At 62.3% G+C, this 18562-nt stretch overlaps 1 protein-coding gene across 4 annotated transcripts in view; it reads right to left on the reverse strand.

Annotated features, from left to right (window-relative positions):
* PIEZO1 (piezo type mechanosensitive ion channel component 1) overlaps window positions 1-14299 on the reverse strand; it is a 48832-nt gene extending 34533 nt beyond the window's left edge. For 2 of the 4 annotated variants that reach the window (XM_036924241.2, XM_036924240.2), the window contains exon 1: window positions 13949-14108. In XM_036924241.2, the coding sequence (XP_036780136.2) occupies window positions 13949-14093 (145 nt within the window). In that variant the 5' untranslated portion in view covers window positions 14094-14108. The other 2 variants (XM_036924239.2, XM_036924242.2) reach the window with 2 other exon arrangements.
* Between the last annotated feature and the right edge of the window lie 4263 nt (window positions 14300-18562).

The following is an 18562-nucleotide window of genomic DNA, read 5'->3' on the forward strand; positions in this document are numbered from 1 at the left end:
GCCACGAATGTGTGACTGCGCAAGCACGGCTAGGGGAGGGCCGGCGACAGGTCCTCAGGGCGCTGTCCTTGGAGAGCCTGGTTTGTGTCTCCTTCCGGGCGAGGCTGCTGAGTTCTGGGTCAGGCCTGCAGATCAGCACACCCCGTTCCCCCGAAGCAGGCAGGCTGGGGGCCTTACGACGGGCCGGCTGGCTGCGGTGGCTCATTTTATCTGTGGATACTGCTGGATGGGATTAGCATTCGAGTCAGGGAATGAGTAGAGCGCACGACCCTCCGTAACGTGGGTGGGCCACAGCCAATCAGACGGAGGCCCCGGGGAAGCAGGGATTCTCCAGCCTGCTGCCCTGCGGAATTTGGACTCAAGATTGCAACATCATCTCCTGCCCGAATTTCCGGCCTGCTGGGCCTCCCTACAAATTTCAGACTTGCCAGCCCCACAGCTGGGTGAGCCTATTCCTTGAACCAAATATTCTCCCTCCCTCACAGGTCTGGGTGCCCATATAAATACGTGTGTCCATATACACCTTACAGAAGGCACATCTGTCCATCTACACTCCACAGCTGTGTCTCTGGAGAGCCCTGACTGACCCGCCCAGTTTCCAGGTTCTGCACCAGCCTGCCTGCTTCTGAGGTCCGGGCCCAGGCGGCTGCTCTGGACAGCTGTGTGGCTGCAGGGCTGGGGCAGGCAGGGTGCTGGGGGCCCCACACATTTTCTGGAAATTCAACAAGCTTGTGAAGTGACCAGGGGAAAAATCAACACCAGCAGCTCATAACAACCAGCCTGGCCCCACCCCCGGAAACCAGCCCCTGGAACACAAACCCAGCAGCCGCTCTGGGCATCCACACGCAGGGGGTGACCGCACAGCCCTGGCCACGTGGCCACGGCCTCGCCAGGCTTGACCCCTGGCTCCAACCGGCCCAGAGTAGGCAGTATTTTCTCCTCTGCACGGAAGGTTGCTGCCCGGCTCATGTGACACTCACCACCCTTCATTTTCAAAAGGTGTTTAGATGCAGAAAAGCACAGAAAGCGATAATAGTTCGTTCCCTCGGGGTATCGTCTCTCCAGCCAGGGTGTATTTCAGTGTCTTAAACTTCACTGGCTGAGCTGAACTGCCCTCTGCTTATCTCCCCACAATTCCTCTCCCCTCCTCTAGAAAAAAACACTCAAGAATTTCGGGACATCCTTCCAGGAAAGAGTCACTTCTGCGTTCTGGAATTCCATCCTGGGCACTCCGGGGCTTCCAGGCTGCTGGCTCTGGACTGCCTGGAGCCGGAGGAACCGAAGTGACTTCCAAGCACACGGGCCTTCCGAGGCCAGACCCTGTGCCCACCTCGGAGCACCACAGGCCCAGGAGCCCACGAGCCCATCTTGGCCACTCCCAGTTCCCAAGAGACCAGAACACGGAGGGCCCGGCTGCCTCACCGAGGTGGACCTGCCGGAGGCACAAGCCTGGAGGCCCGGGAAGAGGGTGGAAGGGGGCAGGCCATGACCCTCAGCAGACGCAGGCCTGGGGCTTTCGCCCTCCGTGGACACTGAGGCATGAAGCCTGAGCCCACCGCCAAGTGGCTGAGCAGGGAGGGGTCAGTGTTGCTGGAAATCCCTGCTCCCCACCCACCATCTCTCTCAGGTGCCCGCTGAGGGCAGAGCCACCAGCCCTCAGCCACGGCTCCAGGGCCTGCACTTGGACAGCAAGCCACGGTGAAGGCGGGGGTCCCACTGCTGTCTGCCCACAGAGGAGGGGAGGTCCCTGCAGGTCATAAGCCAAAGCCTCTGGTCAGTGAGTGGCAGAGCTGGCCTTAATCGCGGGCAGCAGCCCCTCAGGACTCTGAGCAGGGAGGGGGGCCCAGGGCACTGCAGCTCAGCCCCCGGCTCCTCTCTGCACTCGGGTCCCCCGCAGGACAAGGCCCACACTCCCTCACACGTCCCAACCTTCCCATGCATGCCTAAGGCTCTGTGGCTGCTGGACCCCTTCCTAAAGCGTCCCCATGCCCCGCCCAGCTCTCCCCACCCAAAGTCAATGGGCCCCCAGCCCAGGCTTGCACAGTGGACCTCGAGCCGCCGCAGTTCTGCAGAGGCACAGCCCATAGCCCAGGGTCTGCCCAGCCTGGCGGACTCCCAGAGGGCGCCGCGCAGCCCCTCCCCCATGCTGTGCTCTTGGACCCCCGCGGGAGGAGTCCCCACCGCTAGGGTGCCGGCTCTGGCAGGGAACCAGCTCCCCAGAGGGGCACAGACGCGACCGAGCAGCCACTTAAGAGCAGAGAGCCTTCCCTGCACCCTGGGGGAGGCGGTGGCCGGGGACAGGGCAGTCCTGGCTAAAGCTATACATTCAGTTCCTGGAAAAAGAGGCATAAGAGCGGGGACAACATTACAGGCTCGCCACCACATCCTGTTTTTATGGAAAACTAATCTAATTCCTAACAGCGAAGCGAGCAGCACACGTCCGCAGGGGTCCCGAGAGGCCGAGGAAGGGGTCCCCACAAGGCAAGGCCTCCCTGGCCCTAAGCGGCAGAGCCTGCGCCCTGCCAGCGCCACGCCCGGCGCAGAGCCGCCCCCCGGCCCCGGCCCTCGACCCCCCCGTCTCCGGGGACCCCTCCAGGCGATGAGAGCGGCCAGCCTCATCCGCCCACCACCATGTGAGCTGGACCCTGCTCCCGGAAGGCCATGCCAACTTGCTGGAGGGCACCTGTCACCCACGATGAGCGACTCAGAAAGCGCCAGGGATGCCAGCAGCTTTGAGGATCCACTGCTGGCTCCTGGCCCTGCGGCCACAGGGCTCGGCTTTGGAACCAGACTGCCTGGGCCTGAGGCCCGGCTCCACTTCTACAGGCTGTGTGGCCCCTCTGAGCCTCAGCTTCCTCACCTGTAAAATGGGGACACCAACCCCAAGCGCCACAGAGGCTGCCGAGCAGGACGCCCCAGGGGAGCTGCCGGCGGCTCAGCACAGGCCCTGACCGCGTGGTCTGGGTACCAGCACTGCCCCCTTTATTAACCCCAGCACTTGCTCACGCCCACCCAGGGTGGCACTCCTGCACTTCTGAGAGCCAAAGGCTCCTCTGGGAGACATTGGCCAGGGTGTCTCTCCCAAGAGGACAGTTCCTCGAGGCCAGGGACACGCCCCCACAGACACCCTCACGCTGGGGTCCCTCCCCACCCCTCTGCCGGCCAGAGGCACGCATCCCTGAAGTCGGGGCCTGGCCGGACCCTGCGGGAGCCCGACTGCAGGCTCCAGGCAACCCAATGCATTCCCGCGGGAGCATGCCCAGGCCTCCGTGCAGAGGCCAGCCTGATGTGGCTGGCGACACGGCCCCATGGCTGACTTCTGGTTTGTCCTCCCCAGCTGGGCACTGGGCACTTGCTTATTCTCAAGCTGATTCTGTGACTCCTGCCCAGGCCCTGTTGGGATCCTAGGGGCTCGGTGGCCATGTGCCGGGCGCTCCGGGCCCCTCTGTGTCGATCCTTCCGGCAGCTGACTTCCAGCCCCGTGCTGAGAGCAGGCAGCTGCCCCGGGAGGCTGAGCCCTCTACCCTGGGGCTTCCTGGCCAAGGCTGGTGACAGGGCAGGGGGTGGCAAGGGGTCCATATGCCCCTCCTCGGGGAGGCACCGGAAAACATTCCCCCCATTGCTGACACGCTGAGCCAGGACAGACGGGGTGGGCGCCCACCACACCAGGGCTCCATGCCGTGCGCAGGGGCACGTGGCCACTGGGGCCACTCCCTTCCTCCGGGACCCTGCCAGCAGCCCACCAAGTTGGCCAGATGGTGCCTCCGCTGCTGTCCCGGCCTGAGACCCGGCTGAACAGGGTTGAAGCACCGTCCTCAGTCCCCAGCCCCACCAGGCCCGGCCTCTGCACCTGGTTCCTCACCAGGAGGCCCCTTCAGGCCTGGGGGCTTTGGTGACGAGATCCTTAATTAAAGTGCCCAGCGGTGGTGGGCACCGCACCCTGACAGCTTCAGGATGACGGGCAGCCCTGTGCCCCAAGAGGCGGTGTTTAAGAGGCCAGTCGTCACACCTAAAACTAGATCACGGGAAGGGCGGCCCCATCCCCACCTGCACGCAGGGCAACCCCTTGAGGTGCTTCCACCCACGTCACCTGGCGGGTCACCCCAAGGGCCACACGGCCAAGCAGGGCAGGCCCCACTCTCACAGCACAGATGGTCCCCAGGGGAAGGGGAGCCAGTGCTGGACGCCCAGCTCCAGCGGTCCTGCCCCCGGCAGCCCCGCTCCAGGAGGTGGAGAGTTCCAGGCTCAGAGAGGCTGAGCAATTTGCTCCAAGGCGCCCAGCAGCACAGCCAGGACTGTCTGGAAGGGGGAAGCAAGCAGCAGACCCCCGCTGAGGACAGCTGGGTGGGGAGACCAGCCCCAGCTCACCAGCAGCCACGGACAGGTGGAGCCGAGCCCCAGGGCCTGTGCTCACACACGAGGCCTCACCCACGGGTCTGGCGGCCTGTACGGGGCAGCACGGCGCTCCAGATGCTTGTTCCAGGGACCCCACACCATCGCTGACCCTTGAGAGCTCCTACCCACATCCCTCAGTCACCTGGTACAAAGGCCTGAAGCTCCTCCGGCCAGACGCGCCTGCCCTGCCCTTTGGCAGCACTGCCCTCCCCCACAGGGCCCATCTCATCCCCAAAGCCTCGGCCTGCAGGCCTCCTGAGGACGCCCATGAGGTGTCAGCCCCTCGGAGGCCTGCTGTGTCTCCCGGGCTCTGGAATGTACCACAGCCCGCTCAGCCCAGGGCCTTCCGGAGGGAGCCCCCTCTGGGGGCAGCAGTGACTCCTCTAACTGCCTCGTGCCCTTGGGGTCGGGGGCCTCCTCCCTGCTGGGTCCTCAGATCCACAGCAGGCTTCCAGGGCAGCATCCCCCGCCCTGGCCCTGGTGAGGAACTTGGCTTCCAGCCCTTCACCCCTTCCTCTTGCCAGGAAACTGAGAGGAGGTGGGGCAGGAGCCCCCCAGTTTAAGAAGGCACCGTGGGACGGGAGGCTTGCCCACCCAGTTTGGGGACTGGGGGGAGATGGGGTGGCGGGGAGGGGCCTGACACGCCGTGAGCAGGGCAGGGACTCTCCATGCGGGGCCGAGAGCCAGGCCTCACTCTGGAAGAATGGAGGAAAGTCACCCCCACCCCCCGAAGCTGGAGCGTCTCCACCTGCAACGCCAGGGGTCGAAGGCCACTCCGGAGGTTCCCCCAGAGTCTGGCAGGGCTGGGCCTGATGGACGGCCAGATGCTGGCGGGTGGGTGCCACCTTCTGCTGGGCCTGGCCGCTGTGCGCCCAGCATCCCTCTGGCGTCCATGGGCAAAGGACAGAGGGACACTGGACCCCAAGCGCACCACTCACCCCCCAGGGCCTCGACCCCGCATGGAGCTACCTCCAGGCCAGACGACGCTCCGACGTTCTGCTTCTGTGCTGGCCTGTCTCACTCATGATGTCACGTTATCCGTGCATTTGCCAGAATGAGGAAACTGGGGCAGGAATGGTCCCTGACAAGGACGCAGAGCAAACGAGCACAGGTACCGGCTCCCAGGGCAGTAAGGCTGCCCCATGGGGGCCCCCACAGGTGCCACCCTGGGCCAGCACAGGGCCTCTGTCCCTGATCACCCACGTCCCCACAAGTCCCTTGGTACCACCAGCCCCCACTTCTGACCTTCGGAGATTAGGGCCCTTTGTGGCCACGTCTCCCAGGCTAGGAAGGTCTGTGCTCTCTGATAAGGGCTGGGATGCGCTCCTGCAGCGGGATAGGACGGTCACCAGGCAGGGCTCAGAGCCGGCAGGGTGGGCGTGCCCTCCAAGACCCTGAGCATCAGGGAACCCAGCCTCCAGCAGTAGCATGGGACACTGCACGGCCTCTGCCAACGCCCGCTTCCCTGGCCACATAAGCAGCAGCAAGGAAGGGAAGGAGCAGGCAGGGAAGACGGACCCACTCCCCCACCTGGCCCGCGGAGGCAAGCGGCATCTCCCCGCAGGGCATGAGGAAACAGGCCCAGCTGGGCACGAGGATGGAGAGGGAGCAGGCAGTTAGCACAGCTGAGTGAGGTGCCATCTGGACAGAACAAGGCCTAGGGCCTAGGCGGTGCTCATTGGGGTGCTCATTGGGGGGCACATGTGGCGAGAGCGAGGTCCACACAGGGCTCCCCAGAGGCCCAACACAGAGGGCCAGGCTGTGCCCACGTCAGCAAGCGTGGGCTTGGCGGTCCAGCTCCAGGGAGTTTGCCTGGGGCGAGGGGCAGGTGGCACACGAGGTGCTCATGTGTCCTTGGGAGCAACAGGGGACAGGACGTCGGGATACCCAGACCATCACTTGCCACAGCTGAATGGCACCCAGTTCACCAGCAGGCAGCCCAGCGGAGGCCACACAGCAGTCCCAGCCGTGCTGGCACTAAGGACAGGAGCAGGCAGGCGGCAGTCCTGGGGGGGACCAGAGAGGGGCAGGGGGCAATCAGGAGACCCCTCTCAGGAAGCACTGAGGCTGCCACGCGCCAGGCTGCCACGCTGCCAGGCCACGGCTGCTGCACCACGCAGTGCCCTCAGCTGACGCCAGTGGGAGAACAATCAGAACCAGTGAGCAGCTGGGACAGAGCTGGCATCTGGGGTCCACGAGGAATCTCCACCAGCCACAAGTCAAGACAACCCAACTTTTAGAAGTGAGTGGAGACCTTTGAGACACATCACAGGAGACGTCAGAGGTCACCAGCAGTGGCAGCAGTGCTGCGGATCACAGTGCAGAAGACACGTGTCAGGCCAGAACCGGCCGAACCTGGCCTTGCGCCCAGCCCTGCCCGCCAGCCAGCCCTGCCCCCTGGACCCTCAGTCACGCCCCCTGGACCCGCAGCGACGCGCGTGCGTAGGCGTGAATGCAACTGAAGTGTGTCCGCAGAGACGTGAGTAACTAGCAGCCTCGCAGAACCACCAACAGAACAGACGGACCAAGTGGCAGGGGCACACGGATGCCCCAGAACCGGTACTGGAGGGCCGGCGCTGAGCGGGGCGGGGAGCCGCTGAGCGGGGACCGAGATCTCCCTGCCAGCCTGCCGGGTGCCCGTCCCCACACGGTGGGCTCGCTCAGTCGGGAGACCTGCCCCTCCCTGAGGGCGCAAGAGGCCCCACAGGAGGGGAGACATACGCGCAGCACAAAACCCGGCGCCCGCAAGCCCCCGCGGGTGCCCCCGTCCTGATGGCCAGGGCCGTCCCAGGCCACCCACAGGCGGGAGAGAAAGGGCTGGGCAGACAGCTGAGTCAGGGCAGCCGCCGCGGGCTTCCTCCCCCTTTTAAAACCTCCCTTTAACGTTCTGTAAGGATCTGTTGGTTTAAGTGGCACTTTAACAGTAAACAGGAATCCAGTAAAGGGAGGGAGTGAATGAGAGGCGGCTCTCCCTCAGAGGGTCACCTGCCCGGACCCGGCTCCCCCCTTCGGTGGCCCCTGCAGGCCCCAAGACTCTGTTTCCATAGCACTTTTGTTCTGTCTTCCCACAGAGGATCCCCGGGAAGGCTGCCTGAAGGCAGGGGCCTCAGGAGAGCAAGGAGGGGCAGGCCTAACACACCTGGGCCCTGCGGGCCACAGCCTCGCCAGCCACAGCCCCTGCGAGGGGCAGCTCTTCCCCACCGCCCCTGCCTGCCCCCCGACAGGCCACTTGGGCCCATTGCAGCCACCCATTTGCTGGCAAAGAAAACCGCAGGAGGCGACTGAAGAGGCCAGGCCCTCTTTAGCCTGTGCTGGGATGGAGAAGTGGCCCGGCTATATATACTCATGGAGAAAAACAGCAGGCAGATTGCAGCCTGGAAAACAGCCGGCCGTTAGAGGAAACCTAGCAATTAAGTTTTTAAAACACACCAGAAAACTGACCCACCCACTCAGCAAGGCCCCCAGAGGCCTGCAGGGATGTGGGTGGCCTGAGGGTGCCCTAGGGTCACTGGGGGCTGGTCTAGGCACAGAGCACTGCCCCTCAAGCTCCGGACAGCTCTCCTAGCGCCCGCCAAGTACAGGCCGCAGCCTTGCTGCTCATTTGCAGAACGGGGGCTCCTGATCCCCTCCTGCCCCCAGAGGCACTGCTCATGGGCAGTGCTGTCTGCAGTCCAAAGACTTGGAGTGACGAGACCCCCCGAGTGGGCACATGGGGACCGAGGACGCCGGCCAGAAGGCACGGAGGGGCTGTGGCGGCACACCCGGCAGATACCTCTGCTTCGGCCAGAGCAGCGGCTACCTGTCCCACCCTCTCCCACAAACTAGGCCTCCTCGTGAGCACAGGGGACCTGCAGGCTTCAGGGCTTCAGAGGAAACATAATCTTAACTGACTGAACTCCTAAGTCTTATCAAACGCATTCATTTTACTTGTGTAATTAAAGCAAAATAAAAATTCAAAGCAGGTCGGCGGCATCAAGCCTCAGGTCCTTCTAGCTCCGCCACTCCCCCGCCCCACCAGGCCACCAGCAAGGGACTGAAGTCTAGAAGGAAATGCAGCACTCCCCCCAGGACCCCCATCCACCAGGGCCCCCACCCAGCCCCTTTGAGGGGCAGAGGACCCCACCCTGGGGGCTGCGGCTCTATGGCTGCCTTCTTTGCCCCCTCCCCAGCCTGGCCACCAATGTCTCTCCCTCCGGCAGACCGGGCCCCACCTGGCACTCGCCCACCTGCCCAGCCCTGCCCAGCTTCGCCTTGTGTGTGGCATCAGTTGGGGACCCCTTTCTGTATGGCACTGTTTGTGGCACTGTTTCTTTCCCATCTGTGCTCAGTAGCACAGTGCTGCGATGAATAAACACAGCAAAGGTCTTACAGAACCCAAACCCTGGGGGCTGGGGGGACTCAGTCGTCTCTTTACAGCTGTGAAAGCCTCAGCCTGGTTATGAAGGCAGAAGGATGGGCCCCAGCCACCCCACCCCTGGCCCTGGACCAGAACCTAGACTCCTGGCTCCTGCACAGAGCAGTCCCGCGAGGCCTGGACCAGAGACTGCTCGAATGAGTTTGGGAGAAGGGAAAAGTTCCCACGGGAGCATACAGGAGCCGGGCTGCGCACGCGTGGTGTGTGGTGGGCGGGTGGTGGGGGCCAGGCTGCTGGCACCCTTGGCCCTGGGCTCCTCCTCTCCCGGTTCCTGGGGACTGCCTGCGGCTGGCTGGGCAGCCCTGTGTGCACAGGGCCCCAGTGTCAGGCGGCCCCTTCCACACGGCTCCCTGGAGGTCCGACCCGGCCGGCCACTGGCTGCCAGCGCCTAGGCCAGCCGGTTGGCACATCTGGGCAGGCACTCTAGGGCTGCCCGCCCACCAGGATTCCGCGTGGGAGGGCTGCCCCACCCCACCCTCATCTGGAGCTGTAGAAACCAAGAGATCAGAGACCTGGGAGCGGCCTGCAAGCTTTTATTGCCTCATTTACAGGTGAAGAAACTGAGACCAGAGAGAGAGAGGTGAGGGCGCAGCACATTCAGAGCAGGGCAGCGGCAGCCGTCCACAGACCCTCCTGAAAGGTTGGCCAGGCCCCAGCTCATCCTCCCGCAGCTAACGTCCTGCCAGACGTACAGGCTCACCTGCCCTGGGAGGGAGGGCGGGGAGCTCACCCTCAGCTTCACCCCGGCACAGCTGTGACGACTCACCCCAGCCGGCAGGTTCCTCACCCAGGAAACAGGCTAACCTTGGAGCAGTTCAGAGGTCAAGAGTGGCCCAGAGCTAAGGCTTGGGGCAGGTAGTCCTGCCGGCCCCTCACCTCTCCAGGACAGCCCCAGGCCGAGGGGCAGGGCTGAGGGCCACCCTGTTTCCCGGAGGAACTCCGGGACAGCTGCTGGAGGGTCTGGTGCCCGGCCGGCCAGTGCTGCCCAGTGACCTGCTGCTGTGAGGCTTCAGGTCTTTACCACAAGGAAGTGAAAGACTGCTTTGGGGGTGGGAAGGAAAAATCTACATAAAATAGAATCCACGTGAAAATGTCTATATACTTCCAAAACAGGTAACAAAGAAAAGGCCAACCAACATTTGGCTGAGTTCTAAGGAACAGGGGCCTTCTCCAGAGTGGACAGGAGAGGCTTCCTGGGGCAGGAGGCTCACACTGGCGGCACCCGGAGCTGATGGCCCATCAAGCGGAGGAAAGGCCACTCTTCTTCCTCTCCATCTCTGAGCACTGAAAGCAAATTTAGTGCCCTGTCAGAAGGGGAGGCACCGCCCAGGAAGCAGCCCTGGGGCCAGGACCCGGGGGCACTGCTCCCACCCCAGCCAGGAACTTCCTCTGCGGGGCGCCCTGGCTGCCAGTGGGATGAGCGCCTTGGGGCGAACACAGGCAACCCGTCCTCAGTCCCTGGGCAGACCCAGTCCCCCTCACACACACACACCACCCCAGGGGCCTGTCACCAGGGCACCTAGGACCTGCTGACTCATTCAGCCTTACTAGGGCTGGCAGGGAGCAGGCACCCCTTCCCCAAGGCCCCGGAGGAGAGCGGGACCATCAGCTCCACAGCCACTGGGCTCTGGGAGCCCTTCTTGCTGGGAACACAGCACAGCGTGGCCCCGAGGGGTTACTTTGCGAAGGCTGGGCTCTCAGACCCGCACTGCCACCAGCCTGCCATCCCTGAGCCCTGTCCTCTGGCGGCCTCCCTGCCAGTGCGCCAAGGCAATGGTGGTGAGAAGAGGAAACAGCCCCTCTCAAAAGGGCAGCACTCCCCAGTGACCATCAGTCTGGCGCAGGTGGCGCCCCCGGGTGCAGTGGGCATCCTCCTGGCAGGAGGCAGGCTGCCGTCCTGTGTCAGTGACGTGGTTACCAGTCCGCCCACCTGCCTTCTGGGAATGTTTGTTTCTGGCTGCCCCTGTTTGGTCAAGAGGCACAAGGCATGGCCTGTTCCTCAGGAATTACAAAACACGCTGCCCTGACATCTCTCTAGAACTTCCAGCTCTGGGACCTGACTCCCAGAGCTGCAGGGATGACAGGTGAGCCACGTGAGGCCTTTCCCCGGGTGGGCTGGGGGTGCAGTCAGGCTTTTAGGGTAGTAATCCTGCATGGGAAGTGGCGAGAGGCACCTCGGGGTGACTCAGACTCTCACGGCAGCCACTGCCTGAGCCAGCTCAGGGTGCACATCTGCCTAATGTCTGCTGAAGGCCTTACCTAGCACCCACCCCTTGCTTCCAAAACACTGCAGAACTAACCATCTCAGCCAAGGCTTATCCGAGTGAGGGGGTGCCCAGAAAGCAGAGCAAAAACCTTCCACCTCCTGTTGGGCAGCTGGGCCTTGCCATCAGCAGGGTGTCTAGCATCCCTCATCCCTTGGAAGCAGCCCATGCCCAGGCCTGGAGAGCCGGGGCAGGAGTCTCAGGTGTCACCAGGCAGGGCTCTCACCCATGCTACCCTCCCTCCCCCAAAGCATAAGAAAAGCTGAACGCCAAGCCCCACACCCAGGCGAAGAATCAGTGTGGGCATAGGCCCGGACATCAGGTTTTTAAAAATTAATAGACTATTTTGGGAGCAGTTTTAAGTTTACAGAAACACTGAGAAACGTGTAGAGTGAATTAGTCATCAGTATGCGAAATGCTCTCCAGGTGATTCCAACTGGGCCCAGCTGGAACCCCTGGCCGGCACCACCCCCCACCTCCAGAGAACGAGGCCCCCTGACCACTCGGGTGGGGGGCAGCCAAGAGCCAGACAGCCCTGGACGGGACCCTTGACTTAATTAACTCTTGGTGTCAACCTAACCCTCGTACTGAACCTGCCCTGCCACTTATTTTGGTACAACCCACCAGCTAGGAGTGGTTTTTACATTTTTTAATGGTTGGAAAGCATATCAGAAGAGTGTGATGTGAGAATATTTACACCTGGCCCATTACAGGAAAGGCTTGCCGACCCTGCACGAGGTGCACCAGTGGGAGGAGGCGCCCTCCAGGAAGGAGCCCTAATTTTCTTCCCATCTGCAAAGGCCAGGCTGAGGCGCGGTGCACAGTGACAGAGGTGAGCCTGTGCCTTTGAGAGCTTACCCGCCCCCTCCCTGGCTGCTAAGTTTGACCTCCAGCTGGGTCTGTCCAATGCGTTTGCACGTTGGGCTTTCTTGAGGCAGGAGGAGGCAGACAGGCCACCACAGCGCACAGCCCAGATGGCCCTGTGCCCCGGGCAGATTCCGCATGCTTCTGTCCACACAGGGCTGACTCAGACCCTCCCCTCCAGCCTCAATGGTTTTCATTGATTCCTGTCCTGAACATTTTCCGGTATCCCCACCTTTCTCTGTTATAAATCAAAACACAGTCTGTCTGGGGGCTGCAGTACAGCCTGCTGACCACCCCCCCCTCCAATTCCTGGGCCACTGGGAGCCTGCTCCCACCCACAACAGAAGTTGGCAGAGGCCTACCTGGAGCGATTTAGCAGGCTTTCAGAATAAACCCACACAAACACACAGCCCGACAGACTTCCACCCTAGTCTCACAATGCGAACCGCTCCTTGTTTCCGTGAGTTAATGTGATCAGACTGCTTTTCCAGCTCACACCCAGCAGAGACAGTCCCCGTGGAGGGCGCCAAGGGCCAGGCAAAGGGCGTTATGAGCCCTGGGCACTATGCCCCGGGCACAGGGAGGCTGGGAGGGGTGCAGGTGGGAGGTCTTTGCGCCCTGAGAACCACTACGACCTGACTTCCGGAAAGGGCACCGACAAACGGGCAGGAAGGGGACCCTGCACCCTGGAGCCTCCTGAGGCGTTCCCTCCCCTGGCCCCGGGCACAGCCGGCCAGGCCCCTCCCGGAGCCCTAGAGACCAGAGGGGTGAGCCAGGACGGGGCAAGGGCGGGGAGCAACCCCAACGCTTTTTTCCAGGTTAAGCCTGCCCCAGTCCGGCTGCGCGCGGGGAACGGGGAGGGGAAGGGTGGGGAGCCGGGCCCAGGCCACCACCGTTAGTTCTGCTCCGGAGGTTCCAGATCAAACTTATCCAGGCAGGAAGCCCGCCTTCTCCCAGATTGGTCAGGAAGTCATGATGCAATTTGCGCTTTTCGTTGTTTTTTTTTTTTTTTTTTTAACATGACAGAGAAAAAGAGATCCGCGTCCCCTCCCCACCGCTCCAGCCCTTCCCCGAGGGCAAGCAATCCGGTCCCGGTGACCCGACCCCGCGCGCCCCGCGGAGGCACCAGCGGCGTTCGCCGGCCCGCACCCGAGGGTGCCAGGGTGCCAGCTCCCCTCCCCGCCGCACCCTCCCGACCCGGCGCTCGGACGGGGGCCCCGGCCGCCCGGCGCTCTCATGCCTCTGGAATGCGGGTGCCGAGGGCCGCGCGTCCCGGGAAACTCCGCGCCGCCCGCGCACGGCCCGCCTCTCCGGGAAGTGGGGAGCGGGGACGCAGCCCCCGGCCCGGCCCCGAGCCCGCCCCCACTCACCAGCCAGGAGCGCGAAGGGCAGCAGCAGCCAGTAGAGGACGGCGCCGAGCACGTGCGGCTCCATGCCCGGGGGGCCCGCGGTGCCGGCCGGAGGTCGCTCTGCCGCCGCGGCGCTACGGGGCGGCGCGGGGCACCCGGAGCGGGCGCGCCATGGCGCACTGGGCGGGTCGCCGCACGTGCCGCGCGCCGCGGCCAGCACCCCGGTGGGCCGGCAGGGCCCCGAGCGCCCCCGTGCTCCCCTCCTCCTCCTCGGTCCGGGTCTCGCCGCGCGCCGCCGGTGTCGACGGTCGGGGCCCGCGCCCGCTCCGGTGGTAGCCTTCCCCGCGGCGCGGCGCAGCTCTCGGCGGCTCGCGGAGGCCAAGCAGGGCCGGACGGCTGTTCCGCGCCTCCCTCCCTCCTGCTCGGCCCGCGGGCATTTATAAGCTCGGCCCCCGCCCTCCGCAGCGTGCCCGCCCCCGCGCTTCCCCGACGGCCCGCGCGCCAGGACACCCCCTCCGCGGCTGCACGCGGCCCGCGCGCCCCGCCGGCCCTCCGGGTCGGGGCCAGCAAACCGGCGGACTGGAGACCCCTGTCCAGGGCACGCCCCCGGGAGACCCCCCACCCCCGCCCCAGGCTTTGGCGCCGCTGCTCGGGGTACGCACGGGGGCGAGCAGGCGGCGCTTTTCCCGGCGGCCCCAGACAGAGCGTGTGGTGAAGGCTCCCCAACGCCTGGCTTCCCGGGCAGCGCCCCACGCGCCACTGCGCCCCGCGTGGCCCCGGCGACTTTCGGTTTGCTCCAGGAGACATGAGGGCGCAGCGCCCTCTGGGGACCGTAGGGAGGCCGAAGTCGCCGCCCGGGGACCCGCGGAAGCCAGGGCTGGCCGGGCTTGGGGGCCACTTCAAGTCACGCCTGCCACCACCATCAGCTTTGCCCCGATCATTTTTGCCATAGGACAGCGGTGATAACAGCCAGACCGCCCACCCAGGCCTGTTCCCTTGGGTGGGCAGGCCAGAGTCTGAGTCCAGGGTGTACTGGGCACTTTACCCAGGCCACCTTTTTGGCCTTTGCTACCCTTGAGGTGGGCTGAGGAAGGGGTAGGCCCCACAGTGTAAGAGGCAGAGCCCACTTGGGTGTGGCTGGGCCCCTGGCCCGGGTCTGGGCCTCAGCTGCATAAGGGACTCCGCTCCACGCAGGCTGACTGATGCCAGGGGGAACACAGGCCCAGATCTTCAAAGTGTTCTAAAGCCAGCAACGCCAGCTTCTGTGAAGCCTGGTGGTTAAATGCCGCCTGCTTTTCTGCCTGCTCCTTCCTGGCTGGAGTCATGTCTGACCCTGGACTTTTTCTAGACCCTTTTGAGACTTGTAGCCTCAGCTTTCCTCCACAAGGCCAGAGCCCAAAGGAGCCTGGAGACACGGGGTCCAGCTTACTGGGAGTCCCCAGAACCCCTGAAAATGCTGCCTGTTCCCAGCCCCTGGCAGAGACAGCTGGGGCCACCCTCAAGGTAAGGCCCAAAACTGGCTGCCTGGGGCTGTCCCCTGGCAGGGGCATGGCCAGGCCCTCTGAGCAACATCATCAACAGAGAGGACCCCAAGGACAGCCACGCTGGCTCCCCTGGCTTTGAGGTATCCCTGGGGAGGCACCCCTCCCCTCTTCACCTGGGAAGGGCTATGAGATACGAAGTGGTGAATGTGAAAGCAGGCTGGGAAGTTACGTGCACAGCGGGGCTTCCACCTGCTTTGAAAGGATGGTCCCCATGGCCACTAGCCCCAGCTCCGGCCACCAGACTCCCCCCACCTGCCTGAGGATTCTCTCAGGGTGGAATCCTGCCTAGACACACCACCTTCTAGTGAGGTGCCCCAGTGTCAGAAAACAGGCTCCTCCAAATGGGAAGAGCCCAGGCAGGCACCCCAGTCTCTGTGTGAAGCCCTACACACCACTGCCCTTCTCTGGGCTCTGCCCTCTAGGGTAAAATAAGAGGACTGAGGTCAATAACCTCTGAGCTCTGCACTCCAACATTAGAGGGCTCTAAGGGACACTCTGCTCTAAGCCAGCAGTTATCACATCCCACACAGGTAGGAAGAGCAGCGTGAGCCCCCATCCTCTGGAGCTTCAAGTGGGGCGTAAGACAACCTCGTCTGCATAGAAGGTTTAAATGCAAACAGAAGTTGAAAAACCACTCCTTCTGAGGCTTAGGATGCAAGACTTTGACCCTTTCCCAGAAGCATGGTGTGAGGGGGAGAGGCAGGAGGACATGGGGTGTGGCACCCGTGAGTGGGCAGGTCCAAAGCCCCCAGACCTGACGCCCTGCTGATTGGCAGTGCTTCCCACCCTCCCATCTGGCCCTGAAAGAGTCACTCCGAAGAGAACTTGTCCTGCAGGTGCGCCTGCAAAGGAACAAAGGTACAAAGGTATGTGTCCAAGAATTGTAACAAAGACTGGAAGAAACCTAACTGTCTGCCACCAAGACAGGTTAAGTACAATGTATCCGGCAGCAGAGTAGAAACTCTCTGTATCAACATGGAACAATCTCTAAGATACAATATTGCAGCTGGGAAAAGCCCCCTGTATCCCCAGGCCTTGCAGCTACTGCATCTCTGGGAGGGCAGGCAAGACAGGGCCAGGCAGAGCACAGGGGGTGGAGGGAAACTTACAGCAGGGGAAACACTTTTCTGTTGTTTTGTTTGCTATCTACATGTATCACCCACAAAATAAAGTTACCATGAGCACAACAGGGACATTCTCAGAAAAAGTTTCTTAACTGCCTACTTGCTAGCAGGAGACCCTGCCTGTCCTGCAGCCCCAGCCAGTCAGTGACCCATTCCTCAGCTGGAGATGAGAATACAGGGCCCCAGAGGTTGGGGGGGCGGCGAACCATTTGCCAAAGGACAAGCCAGGCTTCAAGGACTATTTTCCTGATTCCAAGTCCAAAGCCATTTCTGTCCCATCAACCCACAGCTCGGGTCCTACTATGCTCTTTGTTGTTGATTAAAATAATTCAGTCTTGAAAGAGCAAGAGTGGATGGGTCTCCTAGCAGGAGAGGAAGGGCCAGGGAAGGGTGTCGTCAGAGGAGCCCCATCACTGTTCCCTTTCCCCGAGGATAATAGGACTGTTACTTGTATATACTTAAAAATTCATTGTTAGAAGAAACAACTCAAGTGTCCACTAACCAATGAATGGATAAACAAAATGTGGTCTATGCACACAACGGAAAATTATCTGACTATAAAAAGGAATGAACACACACCTCACGGATGAGCCCTGAAAGCATTCTGCTGAGTGGAAGGAGCCAGGCACAGATCACAACACTGTGCAGCCCGCTAACGGAAAACACGTAGAGATTCATTAGAAACAGAAAGGTGATTCAGGGGTTCCTGGGCTGAGGGGACGAGGCAGTGGGGAGACAGAGCTTCTATTTGGGATTATGAGAAAGGTCAAGCGATGGTGCAGTGGTTGCACAGCCATGAATGTACTACTGCCACTGAATTGTGCACATAAAATAGTTACAATGATACATTTTGTTAAGGATTTTCATCACTAACAGGGAGCCTAGGAGCTACCCCTGCTGCCCGCGCACCACCTCTTCCTGCTGCCCAGGAGCCTCCTGGGGCAGCTGAGTTCTGTTTCTTCCGAATATTGTTCTCCTGCCTCCTGGCCAGACACCTGACGGCCTGCGGGGAGCCACTCCTTATTTCTCTGAGTACATTCCCGCTGAGCTTCCCCTGCCCCGTTCCTGGAAACAGAGACCCAGAAAGGACCTGCTCCTGCCTGCAAACCCTAGGGCTCTTCTAAGGGGCCCCAGCCCCCAGGCACAGAGCTGGCCTTGAGTAGACATCCCCCCGAGTCCACCTGCTGGCCTCATGGGCCAGCTGACTTGGAAGGTAAGAAATTGGAACTCACTAAGCAGAAATGTGCCTATGGGTGTCTGCGGCCAGGAGCCCTGTACAAATTGCTACCAGGAATCAGGTGGGTGCTGAAACCCACAGGTGTGAGGAAGCTCCGGGTGAAGGAGGCCCAACAAGTAACTGGCGTTTTCCACATGGATCCAACTTTCAGAAGCTTGCCAACCATCTCCCTACCCTGATCTTGGGAGTAAAAACAAACCAGGATCATGGGGGGGATCAGGCCAAAATCGAGCAGGGGCAGACAGCCTAGCCCTGAGACACTGCCCAGAGCTGCAGCGATGAACCTAACCAAGGTCCAGTGTCCCTGTGGCTGATAGGTGAGTGGGGCAAGTAAGGGTGGGGGGCTTCAGAGAGGTGACAACCAAGACTGACCCATCCCAGCATCTGGTGCCTCCCCAGCTCTGCCTGAGGCACAGAATGGCTGTGCCTGGCAGCAGTGGGGACAGGAGGGGGTGGCACAGAGCGGCAGAGACCAGGGGCATGAGTGGAGAAAGTAGCCTGAAGTGTGGCCCCACTGTGAGATAGGATCACTTCCACCCTCTGACAGTGTTTGGCGGGGGGACTTTGGGGAACATTCTGGCACCAAAACCTGCCTAATAGGCAAGTGAAAGAACAGAGGCAGGTTAATGCTGGTGCAGACAGGAGAGGCCCCCTGACTGGGAGAGTGGAACCTACTTCCCACCTGGCCGTCCTCAGGGTGGATTGGGCTCTGCTAACCCCCTGGGGCCAGGGCCAGCATTCAGCCAGAAGCCAACCCATCCATCCATGGGGATCTGGGGCCTGGGGTCAATAGCACACCAGTGCTTTTAAAGAAACACCTGTAACACTAAAAGTGTGTAGCACGTGAAGAAACAGCTCTGGCAAGGAAGTGTCTGGCTCAAGGACAGTGGACAGCCTACCCATCCACCCTCTGTGGATCCCAGGGAGGCCCCCGCGGCGGCAAAGACTCTCGGGCCTCTCCATGAAGACTGACTCCATCAAGGAGCCCACTCCGCTGTGGCAGGCCCAGCTCTTTCTCCACTGCTGAGGCCAGCTGGGAAGTTCTGAGCTCTCCTGGCCCCCAGCAACACCACGAAGGAAGCCACGAAACCAGGCCCAGAATGTCCTGGGCAGCTCCTCCGCAGCAGGCGGGGCTGGTGCCACGCCCACCTGCCATGCTTCTCCATTGCCAGGGCACCTGCCCAAGCACACGGGCCGGCTGGGAGCCCCCAAATGCTTGGACCTCTGTCACAGCTCACTGGGAACTCGATCGCCTACCTGGCGACTCCTCCTCCTTGTCCATGTTCTCCTGGGATATGCTCAGCGGTCCCTCCTCTGCCAGCTCTTCCTGACCACCCTGTGGTTACCATGCTCTGCTCTGGCTGCCCTGAG

The sequence above is a fragment of the Manis pentadactyla genome, chromosome 15, assembly GCF_030020395.1.
Source record: "Manis pentadactyla isolate mManPen7 chromosome 15, mManPen7.hap1, whole genome shotgun sequence".
Lineage (NCBI taxonomy): Eukaryota > Metazoa > Chordata > Mammalia > Pholidota > Manidae > Manis > Manis pentadactyla.